At 43.0% G+C, this 18,394-nt stretch overlaps 1 protein-coding gene across 2 annotated transcripts; it reads right to left on the reverse strand.

The window, feature by feature from the left end:
• Positions 1 to 4,420: 4,420 nt before the first annotated feature.
• On the reverse strand, positions 4,421 to 17,383 carry LOC115135507 (complement factor B-like). Of its 2 annotated transcripts, none has more exons than XM_029670260.2 (18): positions 17,280 to 17,383; positions 16,542 to 16,754; positions 16,254 to 16,439; positions 15,885 to 16,067; positions 15,648 to 15,734; positions 15,321 to 15,463; positions 11,769 to 11,916; positions 11,378 to 11,506; positions 11,121 to 11,216; positions 8,192 to 8,329; positions 7,959 to 8,065; positions 7,364 to 7,493; positions 7,045 to 7,183; positions 6,303 to 6,382; positions 5,875 to 5,987; positions 5,379 to 5,508; positions 5,042 to 5,094; positions 4,421 to 4,804 (listed from the first exon to the last, which is right to left on the reverse strand). In XM_029670260.2, the coding sequence occupies exons 1-18, from the start codon at positions 17,338 to 17,340 to the stop codon at positions 4,622 to 4,624; spliced, it is 2,319 nt and encodes a 772-aa protein (XP_029526120.2). In that variant the 5' UTR covers positions 17,341 to 17,383; the 3' UTR covers positions 4,421 to 4,621. The 2 variants fall into 2 exon arrangements, with proteins under 2 accessions (XP_029526120.2, XP_029526121.2); XM_029670261.2 differs by having other exon boundaries at positions 4,716 to 4,804; positions 4,981 to 5,094.
• Positions 17,384 to 18,394: the final 1,011 nt, after the last annotated feature.

Genomic DNA, 18,394 nt, shown 5'->3' on the forward strand with positions numbered 1-18,394 from the left:
GTGCCATGCGAGTGTGGGCATTGAGCCAGGGCATATGGTGCCTGCTCAGCGGGTCTGGTCGCCGGTACGCAGTTTTGGTCCAGGTTATCCTGCGCCGGCTCTGCGTGCTGTGTCTCCGGGGCGCTGGGAGGGTGCAGTGCGTCCTCTGCCTGCGCTCCGCTCGTGCCGGGCAAATGTGGGAGTGGAGCCTAAGGGAGGGGTGCGCGTAGTAAGCACTAGATCTCCCGTGCTTACCCACAGCCCGGTTCAACCTGTGCCTGCAATCTGGAGGGTCCGGGCTAGAGTAGTTGTCCAGCCTGGGGGAGTTGGTGCCAAGGTTGCGCACCAGAGCTCCAGTGCTCCCCCACAGCCCGGTCCTTCAGGCTCCTCCTAACACCAAGCCTCCTGAAGGTCTCCCCAGCCTGGTGGTTCCTGTGGCAGCCCCACGCACCAGGCTGTCTCTCTGTCTCCTCCCTCCAGGTGGTCCCGCCTGTCCGGCGCCGCTGCCGGAGTGTCCCGCCTGTCCGGCGCCGCTGCCGGAGTGTCCCGCCTGTCCGGCTGCCCCTCTGTCCAGAGCTTCCATTGAGAAGGGTGGCCATGGTTAGTAAGCCATGGAGGCGGACTAAGACGATGGTGAAGTGGGGTCCGCATCCCGCGCCAGAGCCGCCACCGCGGACAGACGCCCACCCAGACCCTCCCCTATAGGTCAAGGTTTTGCGGCCGGAGTCCGCACCTTTGGGTGGGGGGGGGGGGTTACTGTCACGTTCTGACCTTTATTTTCCTGTGTTTTGTATTTAGTTAGTATGGTCAGGGCGTGAGTTGGGTGGGCAGTCTGTTTGTTTTTCTATGTTTCGGCCTAGTATGGTTCTCAATCAGAGGCAGGTGTCATTAGTTGTCTCTGATTGAGAATCATACTTAGGTAGCCTGGGTTTCACTGTGTTTGTGGGTGATTGTTCCTGTCTCTGTGTTTTCACCAGATAGGACTGTTTTCACATTTCTTGTTTTTGTTTGTTCATGTGTAGTATTTTATTAAAGCATGAATCAAAACAACCATGCTGCGCTTTGGTCCGCCTCTCGTTCAGATGAAGAAAATCATTACACTGACCTTCATGTCTTAAAGAAATTATGTACTGTTTCTCTTTGCTTATTTGAGCGGTTCTTGCCATAATATTACATTTACATTTAAGTCATTTAGCAGATGCTCTTATCCAGAGCGACTTACAAATTGGTGCGTTCACCTTAAGACATCCAGTGGAACAGCCACTTTACAATAGTGCATCTAAATCTTTTAAGGGGGGTGAGAAGGATTACTTTATCCTATCCTAGGTATTCCTGAAAGAGGTGGGGTTTCAGGTGTCTCCGGAAGGTGGTGATTGACTCCGCTGTCCTGGCGTCGTGAGGGAGTTTGTTCCACCATTGGGGGGCCAGGGCAGCGAACAGTTTTGACTGGGCTGCGCGGGAACTGTACTTCCTCAGTGGTAGGGAGGCGAGCAGGCCAGAGGTGGATGAACGCAGTGCCCTTGTTTGGGTGTAGGGCCTGATCAGAGCCTAATATAATATGTACTTGGTCTTTAACAAAATAGTGCCATCTTCTGTATACCACCCATACCTTGTCACAACGCAACTGATTGGCTCAAACGCATTAAAGAGGAAATAAATTACACAAACTTATCTTTAACAAGGCACACCTGTTAATTGAAATGCATTCCAGGTGATTACCTCATGAAGCTGGTTGAGAGAATGCCAAGAGTGCAAAGCTGTCAAGGCCAAAAGGTGGCTACTTTAAAGAATCTCAAATATATTTTGATTTGTGTAACACTTATCTATCATCGTCATAAGGGTTAGGCTTCAGGCTTAGGCTACATTACTTATCAGCAGCAGGCTTAGCTATTTTTAGGAAACATATGACATTTCACAGATAAACAGACACCTAATGAGACCTAGCTAATTATAGCTATTGGGATCATAGCTAGCTACATTTTACTGGTAAAATAGAGCAATCCTACAGCAGCATTCTCTGGCTGGCTAGCTACATATCGAATCACTAGCCAGTTCGTTTTAGCCCAATGACAAATGCTCTTCAATTTTGTTGTACAGCTTTCAAAGAAAACATTAACATAAAGACAGAAGAGCTAAATCAAGCAGGCTAGCTAGCTAACTACCTTGTCTCATTTTGGCTAATTGTCTATTTGGCTTGTTATCAAAAGTTAATTTCACAGACAATACTTCAAACCAATTTCTGTGTTCTATTCATATGCGGTTCTAATAACCAATTTCTATGTTCTTGCAAGTGGCTGACTACAAATCACACCTATCAAGGAGCTGCAATTTTGCAGGACGCCCAGATGTTGTTTTGAGAACAATCAAAAGATCTGTTTCAAGGTCTCAGCTTAGAAAGGAGAAACCGTGAGGTGTTGGCCGTCACATGTTATGAAACAACACGGTAATGATACATTATGCTAAATCATGCAAATACAACTTCTGTGTATAACCGTATATAAGACAACTGCTGGGACTGTCCCAGGGGAGCTTCTGACAGACGTGTACTATGGTGCATTGAGTTGGTTGGAACCTTTCCAGAAACGCTGACAATAAACAATGATTCATTTAAGATTGACTTTGAGTGTCCCTGTGTAAGAACTTTCCACAACATTAAGGGTGGCAGGGTAGGCTAGTGGTTAGAGCATTGGACTAGTAACCAGAAAGGTTGGAAGTTCAAATCCCAAATATGTCGTTCTGCCCCTGAACAGGTAGTTAATCCACTGTTCTTAGGCTGCCATTGAAAATAAGAATTTGTTCTTAACTGACATGCCTAGTAAAATTACAATTCCCAACATTTCAGGGCCAGTAGAGGTGAGGTGGCACCATTCACTTTCAGTCCCTTCACCAAAACTCACAATTTGCTTAATCCTGCCAATGACGTATTGGCATCAGTCTTTACTATGACAACTCAAGATGGCACGACCCATACCACTAAAAAACATTTCCTAAAAATAGCGATGTTTCTATGTTACATGCACATGTTTAGTGGATTGAATGCATCTCTTTGCTTAGCTTTAGTTCCTAGTCTTTCCACTCCACTTTTCAGTAACATTCTGTCTTATGTAACCATACCAAACATAATATCATACTAATTTGAGGGTTCCGGATGTACTTTTACTATGTTACGTCTAGTCTATGAGCGCAGGCTGAGTGATGTCTTGCTTGAGGTAATGTTAAAGTTAGCTTAAAGGTTTGAGTTAGCTAACTAGCTTAACTTACTGTATTTATCTCGACATTTACATTACATTTAAGTCATTTAGCAGACGCTCTTATCCAGAGCGACTTACAAATTGGTGCATTCACCTTATGACCTCCAGTGGAACAGTAGTGCATCTAAATCTTTTCAGGGGGAGGGGGGGTGAGAGGGATTACTTTATCCTATCCTAGGTATTCCTTAAAGAGGTGGGGTTTCAGGTGTCTCCGGAAGGTGGTGATTGACTCCGCTGTCCTGGCGTCGTGAGGGAGTTTGTTCCACCATTGGGGGGCCAGAGCAGCGAACAGTTTTGACTGGGCTGAGCGGGAACTGTACTCGACGTAAGACATAAGACATGACCAGTACAATATTGCTCAATTAATATTGCAATGATGTCCTATGATGCAATAGTTTTTTTTACAGCAGTCGTTTTGGCTACAGGAGCAATGGAGAAAAACCTGACTATCATAAAGAGTTCTGCTTCAAAGGTCCCCTTTGTGCTCGGCTGAAGATATTTTACCTTCAACCTCTGTAATGGCTTCATCTTTGACATTTACATAATAATGGTGGCATATACAGTACCCACGGATTCACAAAGAATATCACAAAAAAATGTATCATGAGTTTGGTTGAACTGTCTATCCCATCATATAACCCAGAATATAAGATTGCCTTCAAGAGACGGAAGTCTGACATGTCTTTAATTAAACTTGTCTGAGTATGACTTCTCCTCTACTTTTGGAAACACGACGATTTCTCTGTATAAACAAAAAAATAAAACTAAACATACCAACCCCCCCTGACCTGGGAAGTCCTATAAGGAAACTTCTGACCTGGAAAACTACTAACCATAATCTAAAGCGGACCCTAACCTTAACCAAGCCCTTAAACTTGACACTAACCTTAATCCTAACACTCATTTTAACACATTTTTAAACTAAATACCATTTTGCAGGTCAGGAGTGTCCGTATAGTCCCCCGTCCCCCCGGTCCCGGACCTTCGACCAGATCCTGATGCTGATGCTGCTTTGGTGTTTGTAGATCCGACTCACAATACCATATGTATGCACTATGGCCAACACAGAAGGGATACAGCGAAAAGGGTATTTCAGAGCTGGCGTTATTCAAGGACTACAGAAAGGAAATGCTTCAAATTCAGTTAATGAGTTCCTCAGCCCTAGTAAAGAACACACTTTCATCTTCAAATTCAGTTAACGAGTTTGAGTTTATTATCAGCACTAGCAAAGAACACACTTTTATCTTCGAATTCAGTTAAATGAACACACTTTCATTGATAACTACAGTTCAGTAAACTATTTTTCGGACACATGATCATGTTCAGTGCCAGAACGACATAATCACATGATCATGAAACTTTGTTAAAAACGCACACCTTCATCGCTGTCTCTATTTGTCTAAAAACTGAAGTGGTGCAAAATCTTGTGTGTCGTCCCCCAGATGCTTCTTCAGAAATGGCACAACTTTAAAAAGGTTGATGTGTAAATCTCTGGAGTCATCGCTAGACTCCTGTTGGATGTCGTTGTTACCATCAGGGCACAGATTTTTGGTGCCCCAGCTGATCAATCCAACCTTTGAAGAATGGAAGCGGTGTCAGTACTAATTCATGTACATCAACTGTAGATTACAGGAGACCCCAGAGGTTTACAAATACATTTAGCATAAATAAATATGTAAAATCCCATGTACACAAAAGGATAGAGCAAAAAGGTACGAGGCAAATGCACAGAAAGTTGCCACTTTCTTACTGCTCGCCTCTGTAGGTGGTGTCTAGTGCCGATGTATCTGCTGTAAATCAGTGTCTCTAACCTGGATTGTGCGATAATCATCATAGTTCTTAAACAGAGCACCACCGGAGTCACCTGTGTACACACACACACACACACACACACACACACACACACACACACACACACACACACACACACACACACACACACACACACACACACACACACACACACACACACACACACACAATGAAGTGGTAACGTAAGACGAAGTAATGGGAACCTTTTCTTTTAGAAAATTACAACACTACTGTTTTAAAACTAGAGGTTTTCTCAATCCATTGATTTTTAAAATATTTTGTACAAACTTAGACAGTGAGTGCATCACACAATGTTCCATTATGTATTAAACATACCTTTGCAGGCAACATGATCTCTAGTAGGTTGACGACCACCCGAGCACAGGAAGTTTTCAGTGACAACATCCTTCAGATTATCTGACGTTATGCCATCTACCTTAGTAGCCAATTCAATACAATTCGCCCTCTGCACAAGAGAGAAAAATGAGAGAGAGAGGGACACATACACTGCCGTTCAAGAGTTTGGGGTCACAGAGATGTCCTTGTTTTATAAAGAAAAAATAATAATAATTCCCAACGTGCCATTGGAACACAGGAGTGATGGTTGCTGATAATGGGCCTCTGTACCCCTATGTAGATATTCCATTGAAAAATCAGCCGTTTCCAGCTACAATAGTCATTTACAACATTAACAATGTTTAAAATGTATTTCTGATCAATTTTATGTTACTTTAATGGACCAAAAATGTGCTTTTCTTCCAAAAACAGGAACATTTTTAAGTGACCCGTTGGTGGGTCTGTCTGTGTGGTCAGACATCATACAAGCACTCACCTGATCCAGGAGCTTAAGTTTGGCATCGCTCCGCTTATCATTATTGTTTTCCCTGTCCTTATCATGTGACATGAAACTGACTTCTTCAAATTGATTTTTTAACAAGAGCTCTTCTGCAAGGAGAGAAATACATGAGACGAGGTAACATACGGAGCCTAATTGAACCTTTCTATATCAGGCTGTGTGCATCTTGATGGATAGGCTGTGTGCATCTTGATGGATAGGCTGTGTGCATCTTGATGGATAGGCTGTGTGCATCTTGATGGATAGGCTGTGTGCATCTTGATGGATAGGCTGTGTGCATCTTGATGGATAGGCTGTGTGCATCTTGATGGATAGGCTGTGTGCATCATGATGGATAGGCTGTGTGCATCTTGATGGATAGGCTGTGTGCATCTTGATGGATAGGCTGTGTGCTGTAATTGCACCTTGTTGCTTGCAGGTGATTTCCTCTCCCGACAATCTTAAAGCACCACTTGTTTCCTTGGTGCAAGGTATACAAATCGGTCTGAGGAAGACAGTAAAGTAAGAATTCATGAAAGAAACTGTGTTTCACACGTTACTCCAAACAGCTGGATTACTTAGATTAAGATACATAAAAATACAAATAAATTCATCACTGTGTTCATTCTTGTTCCTTCTGCATCATAACACATAGAGGTCAAATGATTGTCTCCCTTGGTAAAGATGAGCAAAAAAAGACTAAAATAAATTATACCAATTCTGAGCTATATTGTATGCAATTTGTGTGAACATCATAGTATTTTCTACTAATACATTTGCTCAGAGAAATAGATTTTGTTCAACAAGTAAATCTCAAAAAGATAACCAAGTTGGTCTAAGATTCCTCCCAATGTATCCCCAATCTCATTAAACATTTTAGAAAAAGGCCCAGTGTCGTTATCCTTACAAGAGGAGGGTGCTGGAGTATTGTAAACAGGTGTGCCAATAATTTATACCCCCATCGTAAAAAAAAACAAAAAAACATATATATTACTTATTTTCCAACAAAATCTCTTTCTCTGAGCAATTGTTTTAGTAAAAAATAATTTCCCAATGTATTTTAGCATGCAATATAGCTCAGTATTTGTAGGATTTATTTCATAGTCTTTTTTGCTCGTCTTTATCAAGGGTGCCAATCATTCTTGCACCTGACCGTATGTGTCTTACCTTGTGTTGATAGAGATATCCACATCATTCTTCAGTTTGATGAGAGCTACGTCATAATCATAGAACTCCTTTACCCCCTCTTTCTCTTTGGCTTTGATATCATAATTGGGGTGTAATATTAGGCGTGATCCTGTTAGAACTGTTAGGGGACAGGACCGGAGTATAAATTAGCAAACCTATTTCCTAGAATACCACCAGTTGTGGCATCCTGACATATATTCTGGCAATGACGTTAAACACATGAAAAAACAAGTTGTACTAGTTTAAAAAAACCTTTGGGTGTAAGTGGAAGTGTTTTTGGAGGAGTGGCTGGTTGCACCTGTATTTTTGCCAATCGTAATCTTGATTTTATCTGCTGTGTCTGTGAACTTGAAGCAGTGAGCAGCAGTCAAGATGAAGCGGGGAGTGACCAGAGACCCCATGCATTTACCATAACTTCCATCCTCATGCTGACGGGATCAGGAGAGAGAGGTTGAACATACATACTGTCAATGACAACATGCAAGCATTTGCATCAATATCTAATTAAAAAGGTCAACAATATGTCAATCTTGGTGTGCAACTGGGATGGGACAGGATACAGTCTGGGAGGTTTGTCAGCCATAATGTTGTTTATCACTCTCCCAAAGCACAAACAACCTGAGAAATTGCATTGCAGAAACACACCACGAGTGATGATTGAATTCCAGCCTAAAATGAAAGGCGAGATCTGCTGGCTAGCTATCCAATTCATTTCTAATTGGAATTCAAACTAATTTAGTACAGCTGTCATGTATTGCATTGGTAATGATACCTTAACACAGTGCACTGCACACTAAATCAAATATGATCACGAAGAAAGGCCACTGGTGCATTGATGAATAATCAAGCATTACAAATAGTTTCCATTTAGAAAATGAGGCATGAGTAATTACCGGGATGCCAATCCTTGCCATCCAGGGATATCTTACACGTATGGTGTCTGCGGTGTCATGATCGTAGTTTCTATGGAGCCCGCATAGACCCACAACCTTGCTCTCATCTACATAGAGGAGAGAGGTGGCTCAACACACTAACACAAAGACACTCAAATATAGCACTCTCTGAGGGAACAAAGTCCATGCAGAGACACACTGCCATATTTGCTGGTCAAATTAGAAGGACTCACCAATTATTTTATCAAAGGTTTCTTCCAATTCTGTACCATCCTTTAGTTTAAAGTAGTGGTCCTCATTATCCCGTTTTGTCACAAGTGGCTGGATATCTTCATCAAAGATTTCATTTCCAACACCAAAAACATAGATATCTAAAAAAAAATTAAAAAACAAGAGGAAGTACCCAAAACATTAGGCATTAGATGAATCAAGAACATTCACATACTTAGATAATAGACCTAGGAGTTCTGGTTCTGTTGGCATATTGAAACGTGTGGCTTTCTTTTGCAAAATAACTATGAATTAAGATTGCCATGCACGCAGAAGAAATATCAGCCCACAGAGAGAAGCACGAGATTGAACTTCACTCAACTTTCTAGAGCAGTGGTCACCAACCGGTCGTCGCAATCCACTGGTTGATCTCCAAGGCATTCTTGGTTGGTCACCAAACATTTTAGCAAAACAAACAACGATAAAGCCTTGTGTTCCTATTTGTTAAAAAAAAAAATCTCAGGCTGTTGGTGGTAGGTGCACCCGATTCAGCTGCACTGTATTCTGGGTAGGTGAACTTGTGCCATTTTGAACTATTTCATGTGTCTGAAGGTACAAAATCTGCTGGCCCAGAGAGCAAATCAAATGCACTATAGTCTTACAGCTGGCCAATCAGATGGCTCAGATTACAATGCCTGCAGTAAAGTAGCAGGCATAAAAGAAAGCTACAGCAAAGTTGATAATGTGAGATCTCAAAATGTTTAAAACCAAGACTAGAGAGAGAGACTGTCAACGAATACAGCAAAGAGATGCTGTTTTTATGAGTGAGTTCATGTTTAAGTTCTTACTAGGCACTGTCAACACTTTTTATTCAACACTTATATAATACATAAAATGTTCATTCTTCCTATTTCCACTCGGCGCTACAACAAGCACTGCAGCAGTAAGGAATGAGAAGGAAAGTGTATCTATAAGCTTACGTTGTTGTTATTATTAGCGCCTTGGGTATTTCTTAGTATTGAGGAAAATGTCACTTTCTCTGTTCATAGGAGCAACATGAATTTGCACTGAGGCAGAAATAATGCAGTGCCACTCGAGTTTCGGCATCCACTGGAGGACGGTGTCCCTTTTTGGTCAGTGGAGGAAAGGGAGAGAAGAGGGATGTTGAGAGGCTTTTTGGTCAGTGGAGGAAAGGGAGAGAAGAGGGATGTTGAGAGGCTTTTTGGTCAGTGGAGGAAAGGGAGAGAAGAGGGATGTTGAGAGGCTTTTTGGTCAGTGGAGGAAAGGGAGAGAAGAGGGATGTTGAGAGGCTTTTTGGTCAGTGGAGGAAAGGGAGAGAAGAGGGATGTTGAGAGGCTTTTTGGTCAGTGGAGGAAAGGGAGAGAAGAGGGATGTTGAGAGGCTTTTTGGTCAGTGGAGGAAAGGGAGAGAAGAGGGATGTTGAGAGGCTTTTTGGTCAGTGGAGGAAAGGGAGAGAAGAGGGATGTTGAGAGGCGGACCCTCAGTCTGCTGCTCTCTCCCTCCACTGAGACTGACTGTCAGATGGAGGCACTATCAGCCCAGAAAAATACAAATAAAAAGCTAATTATTTAAATGTAAGCTCACTCACCTGTGCCTCACAAGTAATACAACAACGTATCTATTACCGGTGTGATCAAATAGCCTACCTCAAATGTTTAAATCTAAAAAATAAAATAAAAAAGGAATGGTGCTGGAATAGCGGAGGCAGTGCTCCTGTCGTCTTTGTGCTGCCTTGCTGCAACTCCATGGTTCTAAATCAGTCGTTATTTATTTAGTAAACTGTCGAAAACATGAACTTGCTTGACCATGCTGCAATATTTGCTTTGTGGACTTCACCGGACAGATGTTGATGAAACAAACGTACGTGCAGTTGAAATGATTCCGCCACAGTGTGAGAGTTGTCTTTTTCTTGTCACGGTCTTATTGTATATAACACGGTGGTGTATATGAACGAAGAGGTTCTAGAGCAATTATACAACATATGTTGTAATATGGCTTTTTTTACTTGAAAGAATTTGGAAATGCTGTTAACCGTGTTAGAGCGTTCTCAAGAAACCCTCTTTTCAGACCAGGTAGCTACTACTCTTTCTAAAGTCAAGACAGAACATCATTTACTGATAAGACAGAGCAGAATTTGACATCCATTGAGTAAGACTCGACCATTTCTTCCATGGTAATCGTCCCAGTCGTTTACCGGCCAACAAGCTATGCAGTAATGATCAATCAACTGATAAAGCAACTATTAAATCTGAAACAGGGGAATTACTATAAGATTGCTCCAAGATTCTCTCACTTCTATAAAGAACTGTACACTTCTGATTGTAAATCTACACCAAGCCAGACTAAGTCCTTTCTAAAAAGGAAGCCACCTCGCCGGGAGCCCAAATCTCTCTCAATGAACTCCACAAGGCATTGGATAGCATGAATAAAGGCACATTTCCTGAACGGGATGGTATTCCTCCTTATGTCTATTTAACATTTTGGAATCAATTAGGCCCCCCCCCCTTCATACACACATTTTTTTTCTTCTACAAAACGAAATAATAAGTTGGTCCCCCAAAAAAGAACATTTAAATACTTGAGATGGTAGCCGGCTCGAATGGATTTGAATATTGTACAGTGCCACAAACCATTGATGTTTGGATCATCCTTCTCGAGCCAACTGTTGTGTGCATGATGTAGACCTGGGTCAGTCTATAGCTAGAAAGACAACCTGTATACAGGGAATGAATAGTTAAGACTAGAAGGTCAAGTTGTCGTTGAATGCGGTTCTGTCCTTCGGCTGTTCTCGTCTATTAATGTTCTCTATTATGTCATGCTTCACGCTTTGTGTGGACCCCCAGGAAGAGTAGCTGCTGCTTTAGAAACAGCTAATGGGGGGATCCTAATAAAATACCAATGTCATGACAACACAAATGACTTTGACCTCACCAAGATATTGATCCCTTTCTTCCTTTTGATTCATGTAGACCATTTCCCTGACTTTGGCCACTGTGTCATCGGGCCTACCCCCCATGTTGAAAGCACCTGCAAGAAAAGACAGTCAAGAGATTATTACTGAAATAACCAAACGCTGAACAGAAGCTTTAAAAAAAAAAGGATAAAAAAAAAAGCTGCAATCAATAATGCAAGTCAAATACTTTCCAAACAAATACTATACATAGACAAGTAGTACTACAGTACAGTACCATCTGTGAAAAATATGAGGACGTGGTGGACCTCTTTGAATAAAGTTTCATTCCGTTGTTTTTGGATAGCCATGCGTTCCAGGATGGTTTTAAAAGCAAGGTTGAGATTGGTCCCAACATTTTGTCTCTCTGTGAAAAAGTACACACACCCAAACACACACACGCACGCACACGTGCACGCACACACACACACACACACACACACACACACACACACACACACACACACACACACACACACACACACACACACACACACACACACACACACACACACACACACACACACACACACACACACACTATTTGTCAAGTTTATGGATATCTGGTTGAGTGTATAGTTTGGGCAATGATGATGATGTAAATACATGCAAGGTCAATCTTTGCTCACCTCCATAATTAAAGTTGTCCAAGTCAGCCAAGACTTCTTCAAGTTTTTTTCTTTTTTCTCCCAAAAAATCCAATATGTTGACAACTTCGAATACGTCGGATGCGAAGAAAAGGATTTCGTAATTTGGGCTGACTGCGAAGGAGCTGACCTGTTAAAGCACAAGGTGCAGGACAGAATTACATTTAGACGTGTGTCAAAGAATGTGAGTGGAAAACTGTGGTGAACAATAACTGAAGGCATAGTGTCAGTCATTTTTGTGTTATGTGCCTACATTAAGGGTTAAGAAGACATGCTCTGGAACTTTTGCGAATACTGAGTATGATTTAAACCTCCCACTTTGGGCTGGATGTGTCAATGTGTAGTTCATAAATACATCATCTATGAGCAGAATTACTGTTTCACCTCAAATTCGCCACAAAATAACTGTTTTTCTGGAAGCTGTGCTGTGCCATTTTGCCTACATTTTCCTCACGTGGGCCAGCCCAATTCGAGTTCAAACAATAAGCCAAGACTCTTCCTAGAGCTGGCCGCCTTGCCAAACTGAGCTGAACAAGAACCCAAATGGTCACTCTGACAGAGCTCCAGTGTCACGTTCGTGAGGAGAGACGGACCAAGGCGCAGCGAATGTTTTGTTCCAAACAAAACAAAACAATAAATCAAATAAACTAACAACGAAACGTGAATACGTGGTGCACGTGCACAAAACACAAAATAATATCCCACAAAACAGGTGAGAACAGGGAACCCTTAAGTATGATCCCGAATTAGAGACAACGATAATCAGCTGCCTCTAATTGGGAACCATACTCAATCTCAAAACATAGAAACAAAATGACTAGAACACCCCCCTAGTCACGCTCTGAACTAAACACCATAGAACCAAGGGCTCTCTATGGTCAGGGCGTGACATCAAGAGGTCCTCTGTGGAGATGGGAGAACCTTCCAGAAGGACAACCACCTCTGCAATACTCAACTAATCAGGCCTTTATCGTAGAGTGGCCAGACGAAAGCCACTCCTCAGTAACAGACACCTAAAGGTTGCTTGGAGTTTGACAAAAGGCACCTAAAGGCTCTCAGACCATGAGAAACAAGATTCTCTGGTCTGATGAAACCAAGATTGAACCCTTTGGCCTGAATGCCAAGTGTCACGTCTGGAAGAAACCTGGCACCATCCCTATGGTGAAGCATGGTGGTGGCGGCATCATGCTGTGGGGATGTTTTCAGTTGCAGGGACTGGGAGACTAGTCAGGATCGAGGGAAAGATGAACAGAGCAAAGTAAAGAGAGATCCTTAATGAAAACCTGCTCCAGAGTGCTCAGGACCTCAGACTGGGGTGAAGGTTTACCTTCCAACAGGACAACAACCCTAAGCACACAGCCAACGCAGGAGTCTCTGAATGTCCTGGAGTGGCCCAGACAAAGCCCGGACTTGAACCCGATCCAACACCTCTGGGGAGACCTGAAAATGGCTGTGCAGCGACATTCCCCATCCAACCTGACAGAGCTTGAGAGGATGTGCAGAGACGAATGGGAGAACCACTCATTTACATTTACATTTAAGTCATTTAGCAGACGCTCTTATCCAGAGCGACTTACAAATTGGTGCGTTCACCTTAAGACATCCAGTGGAACAGCCACTTTACAATAGTGCATCTAAATCTTTTAAGGGGGGGGTGAGAAGGATTACTTTATCCTATCCTAGGTATTCCTGAAAGAGGTGGGGTTTCAGGTGTCTCCGGAAGGTGGTGATTGACTCCGCTGTCCTGGCGTCGTGAGGGAGTTTGTTCCACCATTGGGGGGCCAGAGCAGCGAACAGTTTTGACTGGGCTGCGCGGGAACTGTACTTCCTCAGTGGTAGGGAGGCGAGCAGGCCAGAGGTGGATGAACGCAGTGCCCTTGTTTGGGTGTAGGGCCTGATCAGAGCCTGGAGGTACTGAGGTGCCGTTCCCCTCACAGCTCCGTAGGCAAGCACCATGGTCTTGTAGCGGATGCGAGCTTCAACTGGAAGCCAGTGGAGAGAGCGGAGGAGCGGGGTGACGTGAGAGAACTTGGGAAGGTTGAACACCAGAACACTCCAAGTTTGTAGCGTCAGGTGTGCCAAGCTTGTAGCGTCATACCCAAGAAGACTCGAGGATGTAATCACTGCCAACTGTGCTTCAACATAGTACTGAGTAAAGGGTCTGAATACCTATGTAAATGTGATATTTCAGATTTGATTTTTAATAGATTTACAAAAATGTCTTAAAAAAAAAAATACATTTGCTTTATCATTATGTGGTATTGTGTGTATATTGATGAGAAAAGTGACAGCTAGCAAGTGTACACACAGCAGAGCGAGAAAAAGAGAGAAAGCAATGACATGGTGCACATATCTGCACATATGTGACGTAGTACGCATTTTTCGGGGACCACTTTTGGCTTGTGAGAGCTACTTTCAGAACCACTGGCTAAAAAGTATACAAAAGTACCAGGGAATCTCTTTAAGGGATCCCCTGCTACGACCTCATTTATTTAGCAACCACACAACATACACTACATGACCAAAGATATGTAGGCACATGCTCATTGAACAAATCTCAATCCAAAATTATGGGCATTAATATGGAGTTGCCCCCCCCCCCGTTGCTGCTATAATAGCCTCCACTCTTCTGGGAAGGCTTTACACTATGTTGTAACATTGCTGCGGGGACTTGCTTCCATTCAGCCACAAGAACATTAGTGAGGTCTGGCACTAATGTTGGGTGATTAGGCCTGGCTCGCAGTTGGCATTCCAATTCATTCCAAAGGTGTTCGATGGGCTTTGTGCAGGCCAGTCATGTTCTTCCACACCAATCTCAACAAACCATTATTCCTTCTCCACCAAATGTAACAGTTGGCACTGTGCATTGGGGTAGGTAGCATTCTCCTGGCATCCGCCAAACCCAGATTTGTCTGTCGGACTGCCAGATGGCAAAGCGTGATTCATCACTCCAAAGAACGCGTTTCCACTGCTCCAGAGTCCAGTGGCAGTGAGCTTTACACCACTCCAGCCGATGCTTGGCATTGCGCATGGTGATCTTAGGCTTGTGTGCGGCTGCTCAGCCATGGAAACCCATTTCATGAAGCTTCCGATGAACAGTTATTGTGCTGACGCTGCTTCCAGAGGCAGTTTTTAACTCGTAGTGAGCGTTGCAACTGAGGACAGAACATTTTTACACGCTATGCACTTCAGCAGTCAGCGGTCCGGTTCTGTGAGCTTGTATTGCCTACCACTTGAGCTGTTGTTGCTCCTAGACATTTCCACTTCACAATAACAGCACTTACAGTTGAACGGGGCAGCTCTAGCAGGACAGAAATTTGACGAACTGACTTGTTGGAAAGGTGGGCATACCTATGACAGTGCCACGTTGAAATTCATTGAGCTCTTCAGTAAGGCCCTTCTACTGCCAATGATTGTCTATGGAGATTGCATGGCGGTGTGCTCGATTTTATACACCTGTCAGCAACAAGTGATGGCTGAAATAGCCAAATGCATTTATATATAGTTGTACCTTGTGAGTACCTGTGAACATACCTTTGTGATAAGTTTCTTGACAGCATTTCTTGCTTTGTTAAACTGATCCTCCTCAATGCTGTCAGAGATGTCCATAGCAATGTATATGTTAAGCTTTCCAGCTTTATCGACCGTGATCTTCTTTCCTTCCTGATCTGTGTCATCTGAAAGGCACCAGCAGGATATCTTACTTTGACAATCACCAGTGGAAGAGGATGTGTGTGAGGAATGGTGCCGCAAGGAAAATACGTGAAAGGTTTGGCAAATATGTCACACACTTATGGTGATATTGACAACAGAATAAAGACTTGATAAACATCACATATTGGTTGTGACGGAGAGACCTACCGATGGGCGCTGCCAACTGAAGGCTCTCTCTGATTGCACTGCCGAATGCCTCCGTGACCTCCAGTGCAGTGTCATACGTGTGCTTGTCTGCAACCAGAACAAAAGAACCAGACAAACCACAGGGTTAAATCTCTCTTTCTCGCAGTCTATGAAATTGGACTGTACGTGACAATCTTTAGGTATATTTGAGCCGCTTGCAAAGGTGTCATTGTCTAGGGCATCTTCATGGGTCCTTACAGTAACATTTAGGCTCAGTCCCAGTCCATTGGCCATTCTCTTGACATACACGCTCCTTTGACCCCAGCAAATGTAAGCCATCGTCACAGCGGTATGTCACTTTGTCTTCTATGCCAAAACCTGACCCAGACCTCCTAGCACCGGCCGGAATCCCAGGGTCAGCACAACGCTCTCCACCTCCTGCTGTAAGACAATGTGGGAGAATGTCAGCGGGAAACAGAGAGGGAGGGTGTGTAGAGAGGCAGAAAGGTCATAGCGTGACGTACTGTGCGTAAGCTGTGAGGCTGAGCGTCATTTCTAACGGGTCAGTGCGACCAACAAAAAAGAGCGTCCTAAGGAGGAAGAGAGATGATATAGTTTGGTACTCACAGTCATGTCTGCAAATGGGTGTTCCCCCACTCCACTTCCCATTGGGTTGGCACACACGGGAGGATGAGCCACGTAATGTGTATCCAGCGTAGCACTCATATATGGTCTCATTGTTGACAAAATATTGCATTTGTAAAGGAAAGACAGAACCATTTTCCAAAACCAAGGGGTTTGGGCATTCAACCACTAAAGGGGGGAAAATATGAAGGAAGCAGTGTTTAAGTAGGGTGTAGCTTATTTCAAATATTGTTTTATTTAAAAATACCAGTGCAAGGAATTGTTACTCACTCTTGCACTTTTGTACAGGCCTTTTATGGGGAGTTGGTGACCAAGTTCCACTTTTCTGACACAAGCGAGTTAAAGCTGGATAGGGATAGTACCCTTCTGGACAGTGGTATATCAGCATACTGCCATACTCAAGCTTCTTGGTAAGAGTGTAATGACCTCCTTCCATGCTCACATTCTCCTCTTCACAGAAGACTTCACACAGAACACTGACACCTGTGAGGTCAGTGCAGGAAGATGTTCATGTATTTTACACATAGGCATGACTGGGCCCAGGTTGGGAAACTGGCTACAATACCAGAAAACGTCAGAGTTTTGTCAAATCAAAATTCTTCATAGTATACAGAAGCCTAATGGAAGCCTAATAATCCTTCAAGGTCAAAGCTGAAGATGTTTTTGTGTGTGTGTGTGTGTGTGTGTAAGTATTTGGATTATAATACCCCAATAATCATTGATGTTGTTCATTATGACATCCAATCATTTTTTATATAATCACCCCAAACGTAAAATCCCACTTTGAATATTACCCAGTCAAAACGTATTGGAGGGTAAATTTCGATCAAATACAACACGTGGTTAAAAAAAAATCCCTCTTGAATATATTCATTTTGAGTACATGTATTTCCTTTTTCCAGCCCCCTGTTATATCATCCAGAATACAGGACAATTTGGAAAAATGTGCAACAAAGGTAACTGAAGACAACCGCAGTTTGAACGTAAGAGCCATGTCAGGGCACTTACCCATATAAAGAGGACATATCAGCAGCGCTGCACACAAACTCCAGCAATCAGAAAGAATCATGGTGAATCACAGGTCCAAAAGTAATACAATCTGCAAAAGGGTGTGTATTTATACACAGATGGTAGGAAGGATAAGGGGGAAGGCATGACTTAAAAAAAAAAAGCACACTGTCACTGGTTAACCTCAAGTCAAATAAAAGATCAACGACCCACTCAACAAGAGACATACACTCACAAAAAATGTTTTATATTGAGCCTGCGACTAACTAACAGAATTGTCTATTAAATTAAACATTATTTGTATTTTCATAAGAAACTCATCGTCGGGACTGCTTTTCTCACGACAGTAAATAAAGCTAGCCTTGGCTCTGGATCTGTGTTTGAGTAATTCCTGTAACGATTTCAGGATTGTTCATTATCTCTAAATTCAGTCCTTCTGAGATACGGTTGAGGAAGTTCTCTCTGGCTAGAGGACACAGTCAATAGTTATTATGTTGGAAAGATTGACCAGACTATTGAAGGTTACTGTGGGTTACAGTGTTGCAACAGCCAAGACGGGGAACTGCCTTAACCCCTCAACATATATTACAAGGGCTTTCGCTGGATGATGTCACACAGAGTTGACATCTGCACATAGCACACCCCTATTCGATGTCAGGACAGCTCTCGGTCCCTATTACACTGAACAAAAAATATAAACGCAACAATTTCAAAGTTGTTTACTGAGTTACAGTTCCTCTCAGGAAATCATCAACTGAAATAAATTCATTAGGCCCTCCTCTATGAATTTCACGACTGGAGATGAAAAGCAACTGGCCTCAGGATCTCGTCACGGTATTTCTGTGCATTAAAATTGCCATCGATAAAATGCAATTGTGTTCGTTGTCTGTAGCTTATGCCTGCCCATACCATAACCCCACCATGGGGCACTCTGTTCACTACGTTGACATCAGCAAACCGCTCGCCCATATGACGCCATACAAGTGGTCTGTGGTTGTAAGGCCATGGTAGAAAGAAGTTCTGGTGGACATTCCTGCAATCAGCAATGCCAATTCCACACTCCTTCAAAACTTGAGACATCTGTGGCATTGTGTTGTGTGACAAAACTGCACATT

This window comes from Oncorhynchus nerka, linkage group LG10 (genome assembly GCF_034236695.1).
Source record: "Oncorhynchus nerka isolate Pitt River linkage group LG10, Oner_Uvic_2.0, whole genome shotgun sequence".
Classification (NCBI taxonomy): Eukaryota; Metazoa; Chordata; class Actinopteri; order Salmoniformes; family Salmonidae; genus Oncorhynchus; species Oncorhynchus nerka.

What these genes read in the sequence shown, in the direction of transcription:
- LOC115135507 (XM_029670260.2), bottom strand. Translation starts at nt 17,340, where the DNA reads ATGATTCTTTCTGATTGCTGGAGTTTGTGTGCAGCGCTGCTGATATGT. An exon ending in ACCCATTTGCAGACATGACT is followed by an intron (nt 16,068 to 16,253) that starts GTGAGTACCAAA and finishes ATTGTCTTACAG; the next exon opens with CAGGAGGTGGAGAGCGTTGT. An exon ending in AACTTAAGCTCCTGGATCAG is followed by an intron (nt 5,509 to 5,874) that starts GTGAGTGCTTGT and finishes TCTCTTGTGCAG; the next exon opens with AGGGCGAATTGTATTGAATT.